We start from the raw sequence: 14,344 nt of genomic DNA, 5'->3' as shown, positions 1-14,344 counted from the left end.
GCCTCCTTCTGAATCATTCTCACGCTTTCTACTGTGTCTTCACACATACCAGCATCTGGGACCCAACTTGCCGGTCCTGCAACATACATTCGACTTTCCACATTTTGTGCCGTTTCCCTCGCTATGTCATCCGCAAATGCATTTCCTCGACCCACGTCATCAGTGATCTTTTTATGCGCACTACACTTCACAATCGCTATTTGAGTAGGCAAAGCAAGTGATTCAAGAAGGTCGGTCACCAACTGGCCATGCTGTTTTTTAGTGCTGTGGGAGGTAAAAAATCCTCTTTCTCTCCACAAACGGCCGAAGCTATGAGCAACGCCAAACGCGTATTGACTATCTGTATAAACAGTCACTCTCTTTCCTTTCGCCAACACACATGCTCTCGTTAACGCAATCAACTCTGCAGCTTGCGCTGAATTCTGTGAAATGCGTGCAGTTTCTACTTTCGTATGTAGAGTTGTAACAGCATAAGCTGCTGTCGTCTCGCCATTAGGAAGCTTGAAACAAGACCCATCTACCCACAGGATCCCATCCGGATCCGTAAGTGGTGTATCTTTCAAATCAATTCGACCTTTAGTTTCTTCTTCCATATGAAGAAAACAATCATGCTGATCTTGTACATTTTTCTCATCCAAAATAGGCAGCAATGTTGCTGGATTCAGAACATTACATCTCCTTATATGTATGTGACTAGCTAAAAGCGTCAACTCATATCCAGACAAACGGGCACTCGTTAAGTGCTGGGTTTTTGTCCTGTTCAAAAGAGTATCTACTGCATGTGGCACCATAACATTAAGAGTATGATCCAACACCAATCCAGCAGATTGACGAATGGAAATCGCTGCTGCCGCTGTTGCTCTCAGACAACTGAGTAATGCTTTAGCAACTGGATCTAATGTAGCTGAAAAATGGGCACATGGCCTTTGTTTATCTCCAAATTGTTGTGTCAAGACTGATAATGCACAACCTTCTCTTTCATGAACATAGAGTGTAAAAGGTTTACTGTAATCTGGAGTACCCAACACAGGAGCCGAACACAAAGCAGTACGTAAGTCAGAAAAACTCTTTTGACATTCATCAGTCCAAGGAAGAGGTTGAGGCGTATCTTTCAGAGTGAGTGCCAACAAGGGTTTAGCTAGTAAGGAAAAGTTTGGAATCCACTGTCTACAATAAGAGGTAATGCCTAAAAAAGCACGCACCTCTCTTTGTGTGGATGGTACAGACATTTGCACAATTGCTTGGATACGTTCTGGGGTCAATCGCCTTCCCTCCTTCGACAAGAGATGACCTAAATAGGTAACCTCTTGGCGGCAATATTGCAACTTAGAAAGTGACACTTTGTGGTGTAGATCAGACAAATGTGGCAAAAGTGACACAGTCGCATTCTTACAGACATCTTCCGAATCGGCAGCCACTAACAAATCATCCACATATTGGATAAGAGTAGCACCTGATGGCAAAGAAAAGGTGTCAAGCTGAGAATTCAAAGCTTGACTATAGATGGAGGGATTATCTGTAACGTCCTGATCGTCTCAGGATCGTAAACAGACATGAAATGAGGACGCAACCACTTGTGTACGTTTTAGTTATTTAATAAAGGTAAAATAATACAAATAAGGAAACGAAAGTTAGTTTTACTGGAATCCTCCAGTCTTTCCACGTTACCAACCCACAGCTCAGTTGTTCCTAACCGTCCTCTGCAATTACGCTGGTCCCGGCGTAAGCCAACAGAGGGCAGAGACGAATTGGCCGAAAATGCCAATCGGAATGCTGTGAGGGGTAAGCAGAGGGATGTAGTGCAGAGGAGACAGGGAAACACCCAGCCGGGGTCTCTACCTGAAGGGAGCAGCCGCTCGACCTCTTCCTCGTATGCACCGGGATCGAGAGCAGCCGCTCGATCGATCCTCTGGACTTTCTCAACCGTAACGCGGAAAACACCTCCTGGTGTGCGTTACAGGTAATAGTCCTGGATTACGGTTCGTGCTGGGAGCAACGGCTCCAACCAACACACTGATCAAGACACCTAGACTCAGCCGAATCAGGGCTATGCTCAATGGTATCCGGTAGAGCTTCCGAGGCAAGAACAGGGTAAACCAGGCAAGACACGGCCAGGGAGTAACGACTCAACCTACCTCCGATCAAGCCTGACGGGATCACCTCTTCGGGACGCTGCTCTCCACGAAGCAGGTACGTCGGTGTAAACACAATATCCGACAGTGTTCTTCTGTTGAGTTCCTCCTTTTATAGGGCGTGTTTACTGGAAATTATGTAACGGGACTTTTGTTTACATAACATTACCCGCTAAGCCTCCTGGGACTTGTAGTCCGTATTTTCCAGATGCCGGATTCCTTTTCCGATGGGAATTCTTGACACTATTACAATAGCCTTGAGGTGCACGCTTAAATCGAAAACTTCGGCCTCCGAGAGAGAAACTAAAGAGATCCCTACTTTCCTCAGCAATGGGAATGCTAAAGAAGGCATTTTTGAGATCAATAACCGAAAACCAAGCTGCCGAAGCAGGAATCATAGTAAGCAAAGCAGTAATATCTCGAACAATAGGAAACTGAGGGACAACAATTTTGTTGACCTCTCGGAGATCTTTCACAAAACGATACACAGGTGGCTGAGAAGGATCAGTACGCTTAAGAACAGGTAGAACAGGACTATTACAAACATTTCCTGTGGTCTCCTCGGCCACGCCCTTCTGAACCAAGTCATGAACAATAGCCAACAATGCTCTCTCACCATCGTTAGATATTTTATATTGTGGAATACGTGGTAACTTAACATCAGGCTTCACAGTAATCACATAAGATGGAATTTGAGGCAAACCAACATCATTCGGACCCGTAGCCCAAAGCATAGCAGGAAGCGAACGCAGTTCGAGTGGCAGTTGGTCTTTAGATACATACATCGGAGAAGTTAACTTATCACCTAAAGTAAGATGTACACCAGAGGGTGAGCAATACAATGTGGCATGCAGACATTTCCATAAGTCCAAACCCAATAAATTCTTTCCACAACCCGTTGTCAAAAGAAGTGGAGCTTCTAAATCATACGGACCAATGGAAATAGGCAAAGGACAAGAATCAGGGTTGCTAACTGGGGCACAAGAGAATCCTACAGAAACATTTGTTAAGCCAGACAAAGGTGCCCCAGGGAGTTTGGAATGCATAATAGAACTTCTCATTGCACCAGTATCCAAATGAAATGGTTCTGTAACACCCAATGCTACGACATTAACATAAGGTCCATCCTGATCCACTGGAACTGATACGACTCCCTTACTCTGTCGATGGCTGTCCTAGCAAGTGAGGAAATCAGCATTCTCACTATCTGTGCAATAGTCGTCATTGTAATATTGTGCAGACTGAGAATTCCGCTGGTCAAAATAATTTGCAGAGTCCTGAGGGGGAGAGGGACGTCGATCCTGAGACTACGCACCACGCCCTCTACCTCTGGACACTGACGAGAATCTCCACGACCCCGTGGCGTTAATGATCCGCCATAACGCTGCAACAAAATCGGACAAGTATTCTTAAAATTACCTTCCTCTTTACAATAGGCGCATTGATTAGGACCCAACGGAAATCGCGGAGCAGAAGATTCAGGTTTTTGCAACAGCTTCTGAAACTGTGGGGGCTGTTGAAATTGCGGCTGAGTAGAACGAGGATAAGCCTGTTGCAGAAGAACCTTCGTTTTTAATTCTTTAGTTTTCTTCTCCGCTTTTTCCTTATCTTCCTTATCCCTATTCTCATAATATTTAGTAGTAGCTAATATCTGGGCAGTTGAAGAAACAGCCCATGCACTCTCAGATTGTTTCAATTTATGCGATAATTCTGGAAGTAAATTAAAAACGAATTTATCTACAAATAATCGCTGTCCACCTTCAGTACTCATGTATTGACCACTAAGGTCGATGAAAGTCTCTTCGAAACGAGTAAAGAAATCGGAGACGCTTTCATCAATCTTTTGTTTGCACGCTGCTAACTTATTCCAGTTAACGCGTACAGCAGGCATCATCGTTTTCATAAGATCAATTATTCTACCGGGCAACTCCGTAATCAGATCATCAGGTTTGGCACCACCTATTTGTCCTGCATCTGCGGCTGTAATAGCACCCCAATTACCACCTAAAGCTTGATCATGGTCTTGTCTACGAATTTTAGCCCATAAAGCTTGTGGGACTACATTTCCCATAAGTAAATCAATATCTGCCAAATTCATAATGCATGCATTAACAGTCTGAGACAATTCTTTATAATACCCAGCAGGATTCTTACGAGGGTCCGGTAAGGACTGCTTAAGTGCCAACACTTCTGATCTTTTCCAAGGATCATGTACCCATATGCGCTGAAAATAAGCAGGAACAGGCGGATGAGCGTTTGGGTCTGCCTCTCTCCATATTGGAGGAACTTTTTGCATAGGATATTGTGCCATTTTACGACAAACCGCAGGATCAGGCTCAAGAGAATTTTGAGAGAAAAAGGAAGATCGGAAAGTAACAAGCTTCTGAACAGCAGACTCTACATCAGGACCCACAATAAGTCCCTTATCAAATTGATCCCGTATTTCGAATAAATCCTGAGGAGGTGAATCCAAATCCATATATACCTTCCCTTTGATAAGAGTGTTGCACATAGTATTAAAGACATACCTCTGCGTAGGCGCGTTCCATTGCAGAAAGGTGTCTAAAATATCACATACACTATACTGTAGAATACTCGTGATCCAATTACAAGCAAGAGAATCTAACTTAGTCCGTTCCTCCAAATCTGGAACAGGCTACGAGATTGTCTTCAAGATGAAGCAGGAGAAAAGAAAAGAGGTCCAAGAAAAGGTGACAAAAGACCAGAAAAAGTTTCAACTAAACGTTTTCGAGCTGTAGGGGAATCTGATACTAGAAGAGGAGACAATGTATTCTGTAAAACAGGAGAAGAACCAGTAGAAAAAGAAGGTAAAGGTAAAGGAGATTGAGGCACAGAAGATTGGGGTACAGAAGTTGGTAGCAAAGGGGGCGGAGGTGGAATCACAGGAAGAGGCAATTGTGCAGGAACCAGAATAGCTGGATTAGCAACAGGTTGTAATGGAGGTGCATTAGCACCTAACACATAAGGTGGAGGTAACATCAATAGATGGGACATGAAAGGATCTTCATCAGAACCCTTACTCTTTGAGGCAGTAGGTAACACAGGATAACATTTGTCTATTGCCATACAATGCTGTCTTTCCGAAACCTCAACCATCTGATCAGTGTCATAATTTTTAAACTGTTGGGCAGCCTGCAAAATCATCATATTCTGCTCTTTCTTATCTTTCTTCATTTGCTTAATTTCTTTCTGGCTGGCTTCTTTACGCCAGAGGCGGAAAGAGTCAAACATTGCCGTCCGGGCTTTTCTCGCTTCCAAGTTATCTAGTATAGCAGGCTCAAAGGTGCCTTTTTGTGGCCACCGTAAGACGCCATCTTTTTTAGTATATCGAATCCATGTTTCATTAAAAATAATAGGACCTAAACCATGTTTTGAATTGAGGTCATAAGTGGGAGTTCCAACCGGTGGAATTGGACAAGAATCCTCTAGCCGGGAATCCCTAGTACAACCAAAACAACAAAATTTCTTAAACTTACTAAATCCAGGCATTTTGTAACAAACTGGACTTCTTACAACCGTCAAGGGATTTTAGACAATATAGTCACAGCACAAACGTACTTACCCCTTGGCTTCGGTTAGTGCACTAATCGAATAACAAAAAACAAAAACAAAAAGTGGGCGCTACCCACGAATACTTAACTAAATGTTTTCTCACGCCAACAGATTTCCGTCTAATGTCTCGCGATACTAATCTTCACCAGGGGGCCAAAGCAGGGCGACAGTCAGGGCAGCAGTCGTCAGCAGCCGTCGGGAAAGAGTAGCCGCGCTTACAAAGACCTTTGGTCCACTTTGACATACAGGGGTCGCTCACATGGCTCGCAAAATCCTCCGGAGTTTTCTTGCGAAGCTCCTCACGACCCTTGGTCAAAACTACTACCACTGAAGTCGCCCCACTTTGGGCGCCAATTGGAGAACCTGACCTTATGGGCCAGGCGGCGCAGGGCACGCCTCAGATCTTCGGTTTCACCTGCTTTGGCAGACAGAGACACGTGACACTCTGTTAGGCGTAGAAAAGCAGATATATTAGCTGCAGCTAAGCACAGTTGTCCTGTAAGTACACCAATGGTAGGTTCTCAGGAGACTGCCACTTCATTCCGTGGTGCACAAACTATTATAGTACACAGGTTTACAATGCCAACTCCAAAAACATACAAAACTGACAAATAGGAATAATTTGAAAACAAGCTATCGAATGTCTAAAACACACCCTCCTTTCAGACCCTGTGTGTTCTCCTCCCCTCAAGTTAATCAACACTAGTGCCCGTAATTCAATTTGCAGGTGGTAGAACATGTTTGAATGCTTCAAAAGACAGTTTATGTAACAAGAGAACACACGAAGGGAATAGCGAAGGTCAGTTAAACAAGATAAAGTCAAGAAGAATAGTGGGACCCAAACAGTGGAGTAAGACATGGATTAATCAGTCTAGACATGGATTTACAAACTCGGGAAACCCTGACATCGGTTTCGTAAACATGGGCAGGAGTTACTCTTTAACGAGACTGACACGTAGCAGCTGAAAAGGCTAAAACATCGCGTTCACCACGTCCGCCGTGCTGCCTGAGTGGGGCAACATAAAATGGTGGTTAAACACAAAATGGCGGCTAGATACGAAGCAGAGTCAAAAACCACGTAACCTCATAGGGCCATATCTGCTCATGCAGTTATGCCCTCACAAGAGGTATAGTGCACCCTGCCTTAGGGCTGTATAGCCTACTGCATGACTTACCTAAGGCTCTCGCAGTGCAGGTAGGCCTGGAAAACAAGTATGTGTGCTAAGTTAACTCCTCACTTTTATCTGCATCAAAATACACATGCTGCAGTGGCAGTGTGCACGTGTTTGGTGAGAGGTCTCTTAGGGTGGCATGGTACATGCTGCAGCCCTTAAAGATTCTCTGATCACAAGGTCCTTGGTACCACTGGACTTACATGTGTGACAGAGGTTGCCAATTGTGGATACAAAGATACAGTTTTGGGTAAGAATTCAGGCACTGGGAACTTGGTAAGAAGGAACCCACTGCACATTCAGTCAAAGATGCATCAGTCAGGCAAAACGTGGGAGATAACCATGCTGAAAGGGTACTTTCCTACACCATGGCCTCCACCGACTCAAATTAAGCACTGCCTAGCTGTAGCAGTGAATTCCTATGGGTTACATCTGTCACCAGTTGCTTTCGATCTTTATGGTGAATATCTGTGAGATACGGTGGGTGCAGGTATCATTTGTATGCTCATGACCAGTATTATCGAAATGTGTCATATGAGAATGCTGTCTCCTGGCTGGGACTTTTACTGTTGGGTACTGAAGGCGTGGTCGCTTCTGCCAGTTGAAAAGTCAACACAGCCAAGACTGGGGTTTCCCTTTCGGTTCCCGACAGTTTGAATTCTCACAAAGTCCACTGAACAGTCAATAAAGTGCATCATTTTCATCCTGGTACTTATAACTAAGTCTAAGTGTTTCCCCCTGCTCAATTAACTTTCATTTTGGGCACATATGGAAAATTAAGCTCCCTCTGTAACCTAAGGGTTGAGGGAGAATGACTTTGATCCACCATATGTAAACTGAGGGATTGAGATGGCTTGAAAAACTACAGGCCTCTCTCAGCAGAGTATGGGGAATACTTGAGTGAACCTCTCCATTTCTACCTTGGACAAGAGGCTTAAGTTTACAGCGGGGTGCTCACTGCATGCTGCCTGGTGGGGTGTAAAGGAAACTGTAAACTTATTAGGAAGAAGGATGAGGGTGACCACTTCCTGTATGTTTTAGTGTGTGAGAAGGGACAATGTGAATAACAATGGAGATCTACCCATTTACACTGGATGAAGTCTGTTGATAACCATGAGCTTTTCTCTTTCTTTCCTAAGGGCGGGTCGGCCAGATATGACCTTGAACCACTCCATGTACATCCAGGAGAAAGGGCACTTTGATAGACGATACATTGCTCTCCTGGGAATTGGGGGCTTATGTTTGGAGAATAGAAAAAAAGTTTGAGATTGACAATACCATATATATTGCATAGGGCATTGTGGGAGGCTGTGACAGCTAATTCTGTATTGAATACGCTGGAGTTATGGTTGATGACATCCCCTTTTTTTATACCACAGTTGTGATCACTGCCTGTATACTGAACTTGAGGGCAGTTTGAGGGCTTCAGTTATGAAGGACCATTCGCTTTATAACCCAGAGGCATTGTGTAGTTGGGGGCTGAGAGTGAAGATAGACCCCCTCCCTGTTTATCCCAGGTGCATGGAGTGGCCTTCACTGGAAATGGCTTACCGAGAAAGTCATCAGCTGAGAACAAATCATTGTCCCAGATTTGGATGATCAGCTTTGGGGGGATTTTTCGCACTGATTTATCAAGGCTCCAGAAGTGCTCCTAAAAGAAGAAAGAAAAGGGAGGGTTGCATGTTACCAAATTGATGTACTCAATATATAATGTTCCCTGTGCCCTATGCATTCCCAAAGATATTCCAATGTCTGTATAATGTTTCTGCACCCTCGCTTTTCTACTTTTTGGAGGCCTCTGCTTCCCTATGATGGTGACAAATGTCTGTCAGAACCTGACATCCCAATAACCTTGTTCTGGATTCCTGTCTCCCAGTTATGGCGTGCACCTAGGCACCAAATGACTACGCTGAACCTTGCTATATTCAGTACGACAAGGCTAACTTCCCCATCCTCTCACCACAACCGCATGATATCAGTTCCTTCTCCTTATGACTGACATCCATGACAGGGCCAGCACTCTCCTATTGGAGCCTCAATGCTGTTCCTATTGTTAAACACTATTTATGAACCTATGTTAGAGCTCAGATATCCACTGCTCCAACATCATTGCCTTAGACCTTACTCCTTGATGGAAGTTTCAGCGTGCCCTCTGCCTGGTATTAGCGACTCATACTACTCCCACCCCACAAATGGCCCATCAGTTGTTATCTCCTTATGATTCACCTTCTCATTCAGGACTAACATCTGCTCCTTGGGCAGAAATTGAAAAGGAAAGATGAACCTCCAATTAAAGTTTCCTTCGCCTTCCAGAGAACGATAGTGAACATCTGTACGTTGGCTGTTGTCCTCCAGGCCATCCAACCATCTAAGACAAAAACAGTATGCTTGTTAAGCTGACATACAAACAAACATTTTGTGCTGGCCTATAAATCATACTACACAAATAATTTAGCAGCTGAAAAATCCAGTGAAAATGTGATAATCAGATTACAGCACATTTATTTAGAATAATGTGACATCCCAAGTGTAAACAGCAATCAATATATTGCACATCTGATGATGATAAGTATCTGTAAAGTGTATTCTGGTGCTAGAGCTGAGAGAACAAAATAAAGTTACTTTCTTTTGGTAACTCTGGTGGATACTCTATCTACCTAAAGATTACTCACCTTGTGAATATTCCCCAGTTGCTAGAATGGATCAGGAAAGTTTAAAGCAGCACTCCTGCACCCAAATAGGTGGCCAGTGCAGCTTTGTGCCATTGGTGTTCCCCTCAGGACGTGACAAGCAGAGTTACATATTAGTGTCATCCATGTGCGCTGTCGCCAATTGATTCCTTAGACTTGTCTGCACCCTCAGACACAGAGCACATTGTCAAATTGGCATAGCCTGTGTGCAGCCCTCTAGATTGTGATCTTTTTAAATGGAGTAGACAAGTTCACAGAAAGGGAAGGTGGAAGGGTCTGTGATGATTCTGTGGTCAGGGAATTCATCAGGAAGAGTGTTACAGAAGAAGTAACTTGTGCTTCTGATGGATACTTTTATGTGCATGGATACCATAGCAGTATCAAACCAGGTGTTGGGTCTGTGAAGTAGCTCAGACCAAAACGTCCTACAGGACAGACCAGGCAAAACTCAAATGCTCAATGCTTGCAACTTCACGGGGGATTATCCCCCCCCCCCATCTTGGAAGGGCTCCATCCTCTGCCCCATAAAACAAGGGTCCGCCTATGTTCGGCAAACTACAGGATGATTGCTTTGCTGGACACAGAATCTAAGCAATCTGCTAGCCTTTCATTAAATGACTTACAACTATGGGAAGACAATCAAAACCTCATTCTGTGGCGCCAAACAGGCCTCAGAGACAGCCATGGCATACTTGATAGCATCTTGGCCCTTTATATGCTAGTCCTGACATCCCTGTCTCCAGATTTATTCACATGTTTTATTGACTTCCAGACCATATCTGATACAATACATCATAACAAACTATTGCACAAACTGGAAGGATGGGGAATTAAAAGAAATCTTTTAGGGCCAGTTGGGTATTATTCATAGATGTATAGGTTCACGTAAAATTGGAGAACGGCATCTCTCAAACCAACAGAATCTACAAGAGGTTTAAAATAGGGGTGTGTCCTCGCTCCACTTTTTTCTAACCTCTATTTTGTGGCTGACATGGCCTTCAACCTCCAAAACAAGAGGGCACCACCCCCTAAATTGGAAGCAACAACTATTCAACTACTAATGTATGCGGACAACACTGTTGTCTTCGATCTAAACAGGAATTGGCCCACAACACTCACTGCACCAGCTAGGATCTTACCGTCCTGGCCTACTGTAAAGCACAAATATTGCCTGTGGGCCTGCAGGGTGGGAATATGAAAATAAGCATTCTGCATGTCAAACGCTACCATCCAGTCTCTGGGGTCTAGGGAGTACAGAACCTGGACTAGAGTAAGCATTTTGAATTTGTTCTTCCACAGGAAGGCATTGAGACGGCGACAATCCAAAATAGGACGAAGGCCTCCATCTTTCTTTGGCAAAAGAAAGTAGTGGGAGCTACACCCAGTCTCTATGCCCGTGGCCAAAACCCTCTACTTGGCCCCTTAGGGCCAAAATCCTCTCCACTTCCTGCTGCAAAACGTGCATATGGTCTTCTGCCAGCCACCCTGACGGCGGTGGAAGGTGAGACGGGTAGAAAGGATGGGAAGGGCATAGCACCTGTAGATAACTTATAGGACCTACTTGTCTGTGACAGTTTGACACCCCTGAAGCACAAGCTACTGCTTGTGTAACGATATATCTGTGAGAGACATTAGTTAGTGATAGATTCCTTACCTTAGAATATCCCCAGGCGTCAGACTGGATCTGGAATTTTTTTGCGTAGCAGCACCCATGCGCGTCAGTAGGCGTCGTCCGCAGCACCACGTCTGTCGTCGGTGTCGTGGGTGCCGTGATGACATCGTTGGAGTACTTAGACACCGCCTCCGCGCGCTGACGTCAGTTCTTATACACAGCTTTTCCGCGCCAGAAATGCAGAGCCATGATAAAAACCAACACTGGTGCCATGAAACTATTGCCCTGAAAGGGGATGACCTTAACCCTAGATATCGGTTCGCAGAACGGGGAGGATGGGTGGTCGTAAGGAATCTATCACTAACTAATGTCTTTTACAGATATATTGTTACAGAAGTAGTAACTTGTGCATCTGAAAGAGACATGTTAGTGATAGATTCCTTACCTTAGAATAGATACCCCAGCAATATCAACCCCGGTGGTGGGTCTGCGAACCAATAATCACACCAGAAAGTCCTGGAGGACGGAATGGCCAAAGAAGCCATCCTTCCGGACTTGGCTGTCCAGGCAGAAGTGTCTTGGGAATGTGTGCAGGGAGGCCCACATAGATGCCTAACAAATGTCCCGCAAGGGGACTCCTCGGCCCAGGGTACTAGTGGTCGCTGTGGCCCGAGTGGAATGGGCCCTCAGCCCATCAGGAGGTTCCTTTTTAGCCGAAGAGTAGCACGCCTGAATGCACAACACGATTCACCAAGAGATGGTCCGCTTGAGCACCGCCCGTCCTTTCTTAGCGCCCACGTAACCAACTGTCCTACTTCTGGGACAAATCAATACTGAAGCAGAGGGAAGTTCTATGCTGCTGAGGGCTGGTTGTCTTCACAAACTCGTTGTACTCTAGGAGCTTAGTGGAAGTAGCCATGCCGTATTTGGACTGCATTGGCTGTGTCTAAATATGGTTATGATTCTTATGCCTATATAAGGATATGATAAGTTATACCAATATAAGGGCATGAATCGGGAAAATTACACTAGAGCCCTAGATACGTTACAACACCCACTCCACGTAGAATGTCCATCTTTACTAAATACTAAGCAGTTATAACATTTCTAAGCATGTGTTTACAATCCCACCCCAAAAATACATAAAATGCATTTGAAATGGTTTGTACACGAAAAATGAGTATTGTACTGTACGTTTCTAAGCAGTGGTATCATTCAAACAATGCATATAGTTTTTACATTTGAAATGCTGGCTGAATGAATCACGAAATTACATTTATGAAATGGCTCTTAATGCAGAAGAGAAGGTCGAGACCATTTCAGCACATATATATACAAGGCTGAACATGTGCAAGAGGCTAAGTTTAGATATTGTCTCTAGGTTACAAAAATAGAAAACTTGTTCTCTAAGAATAGTTCTACATTAAGCAGATTACTCTGTGCCAAAAAAGGTAAAAATTTTGGTAATGAGAAAAAATTATTTCGTTGTAGTAATAAAAAAAAAATTAGTTCTACATTTTTGGAGTTCTGTTTATCAAAACTGAAGGCCGAAATCAAAGTTCAGGGAACGCTGTGTGCTTGTTTCTCAAGAGTTATTCTTGTTGTTAGGGGAAAACATTAACTCAGATAGGCTGGCAAAGAATTTGTCTACCACAATAGGTGAAAGTTGGGCCATTTCCGAAAAAGTGGAAATAGTGCATATGCGAGATGCATTACCGTCAGCGTTATCTGGATCAGCAATGTTCACAGAAGGTTGTACCTCTGTGCCGCTTTCATCTCATACCTCACCGCCACCTAGTCGCAAGTGAGGTCTCAACGAATGTCGTCATCAGAATTGGTAGCCGCTGGGGACAACACGTTGCATGAGCCGTTACCGAACCAAGCAAAGTATTGACATCCATAGGTACTGCTGATGGGAGTGAGAGACAGATGTCTAACACGCATTCTTCTCCGCAGAGCAGGCATCGTAGAACAGGTAAGATGCAATTTCCCCAGATTGGTCTGAATGATAGAAACCATGTGGTATTCAGATCTCTTAGACGAGCCAAGCCGAGAACCTGTGTTATCCTATTTCGGTACCGCAGTGCCTGGATCGCTTGTTCCATGGTAACCTGGGTATCGCTGGTGACTGGACTTGCCATATCGGAGCAGAAGGAACAAAAATAGAATTCCTGCTACGAGTCTCAAAAGGAGAAGCAGGCTTCCGAACACAGAGTGCACGAAATTCGGGAAAATGCTCAGGACTGCTTCAAAGGGTGCTAACAGTCTCGAAAAAATTGTCTTAAATACATGTGCGATGCCACTGGTATCTAACATGTTTAAAATTTGACCTAACATTTCTACGAAATGTACGGGGCAGTTTGTTGATATTAATGTATGTATCTCTGCTGAGGTCCTTGCAACTTGCAGATCATGCGTTTCTTTAGACGAGGTCAAAGGCACAGTTTTTTGTAAAAGAATGGCTTTCATTCTGCTTAATGTATCAATTCGAATAGCAGAGATATTCAATGAAGGCCAAAGCGTTGCCTCCTTGTCTGGTTTGCTGTTTGGATACAATACTTGCATACAACAAGTGACCCTGGAGGTAACACTCATGAGATAGGCCGTTCCTGGCAACATGCCACAACAGCTGTGGTCACTGAATATAACGTAGCTACCGTTGGAAAGCTGCCTGAAAACAGGTTCTATTTGTGTGGCTGGGGTGCCGTGCAAGTGGCAAGAAAGGTCATTAGATGAACCCTCACAGGCTCCATGTAAATTAATTTCTTGACACAGAAGTGTACCACTTAGCGATTTTTCACAACTTTTTGTACTAAGAAATACTTCTGTGTTACGCCCACTCCAACATCTATGTGTATATGGTAATTTCCATGTCGACTTAATGTATCCTTTACCCAACCTTTCATACAGGCCCGCTGGTATATGCTGTAGGCAGTATTGAAACTGGAATCTCGTTATTGGTATTGTTATGGTACCATGTATTATCCATTCAATGACAGGTTTCTCGGAAACTGTTAATGGTAACCCTTCTAGTTTTTCAATGCTCAGCACCGTATAGTCTGCTCCTTTTTGTGCCAAAGAGATTTGTTTATCTGTAAGGTTAAAGATTGAAAATAATGAAGTTGTGTTGATTAGACGCCAAGGCACGTAGCCTGAACGCAGATT

The 14,344-nt window shown here is 44.1% G+C and overlaps 1 protein-coding gene across 1 annotated transcript in view; it reads right to left on the bottom strand.

Annotated features, from left to right (window-relative positions):
• Positions 1-14,344, bottom strand: part of LOC147679786 (myoferlin-like) — a 3,853,508-nt gene that overhangs the window by 708,017 nt on the left and 3,131,147 nt on the right. The window contains exons 26-27 of the mRNA XM_086943347.1: positions 9,104-9,245; positions 8,429-8,528 (exon numbers count right to left, since the gene is read on the bottom strand). Of these exons, the coding sequence (XP_086799473.1) occupies positions 8,429-8,528; positions 9,104-9,245 (242 nt within the window). The remainder of the gene's footprint in view (positions 1-8,428; positions 8,529-9,103; positions 9,246-14,344) is intronic.

This window comes from Lissotriton vulgaris, chromosome 11, assembly GCF_964263255.1.
Source record: "Lissotriton vulgaris chromosome 11, aLisVul1.2, whole genome shotgun sequence".
NCBI lineage: Eukaryota > Metazoa > Chordata > Amphibia > Caudata > Salamandridae > Lissotriton > Lissotriton vulgaris.
The sequence above is the reverse complement of the archived record's forward strand: the minus strand, read 5'-3'. Positions and strand labels throughout refer to the sequence as shown.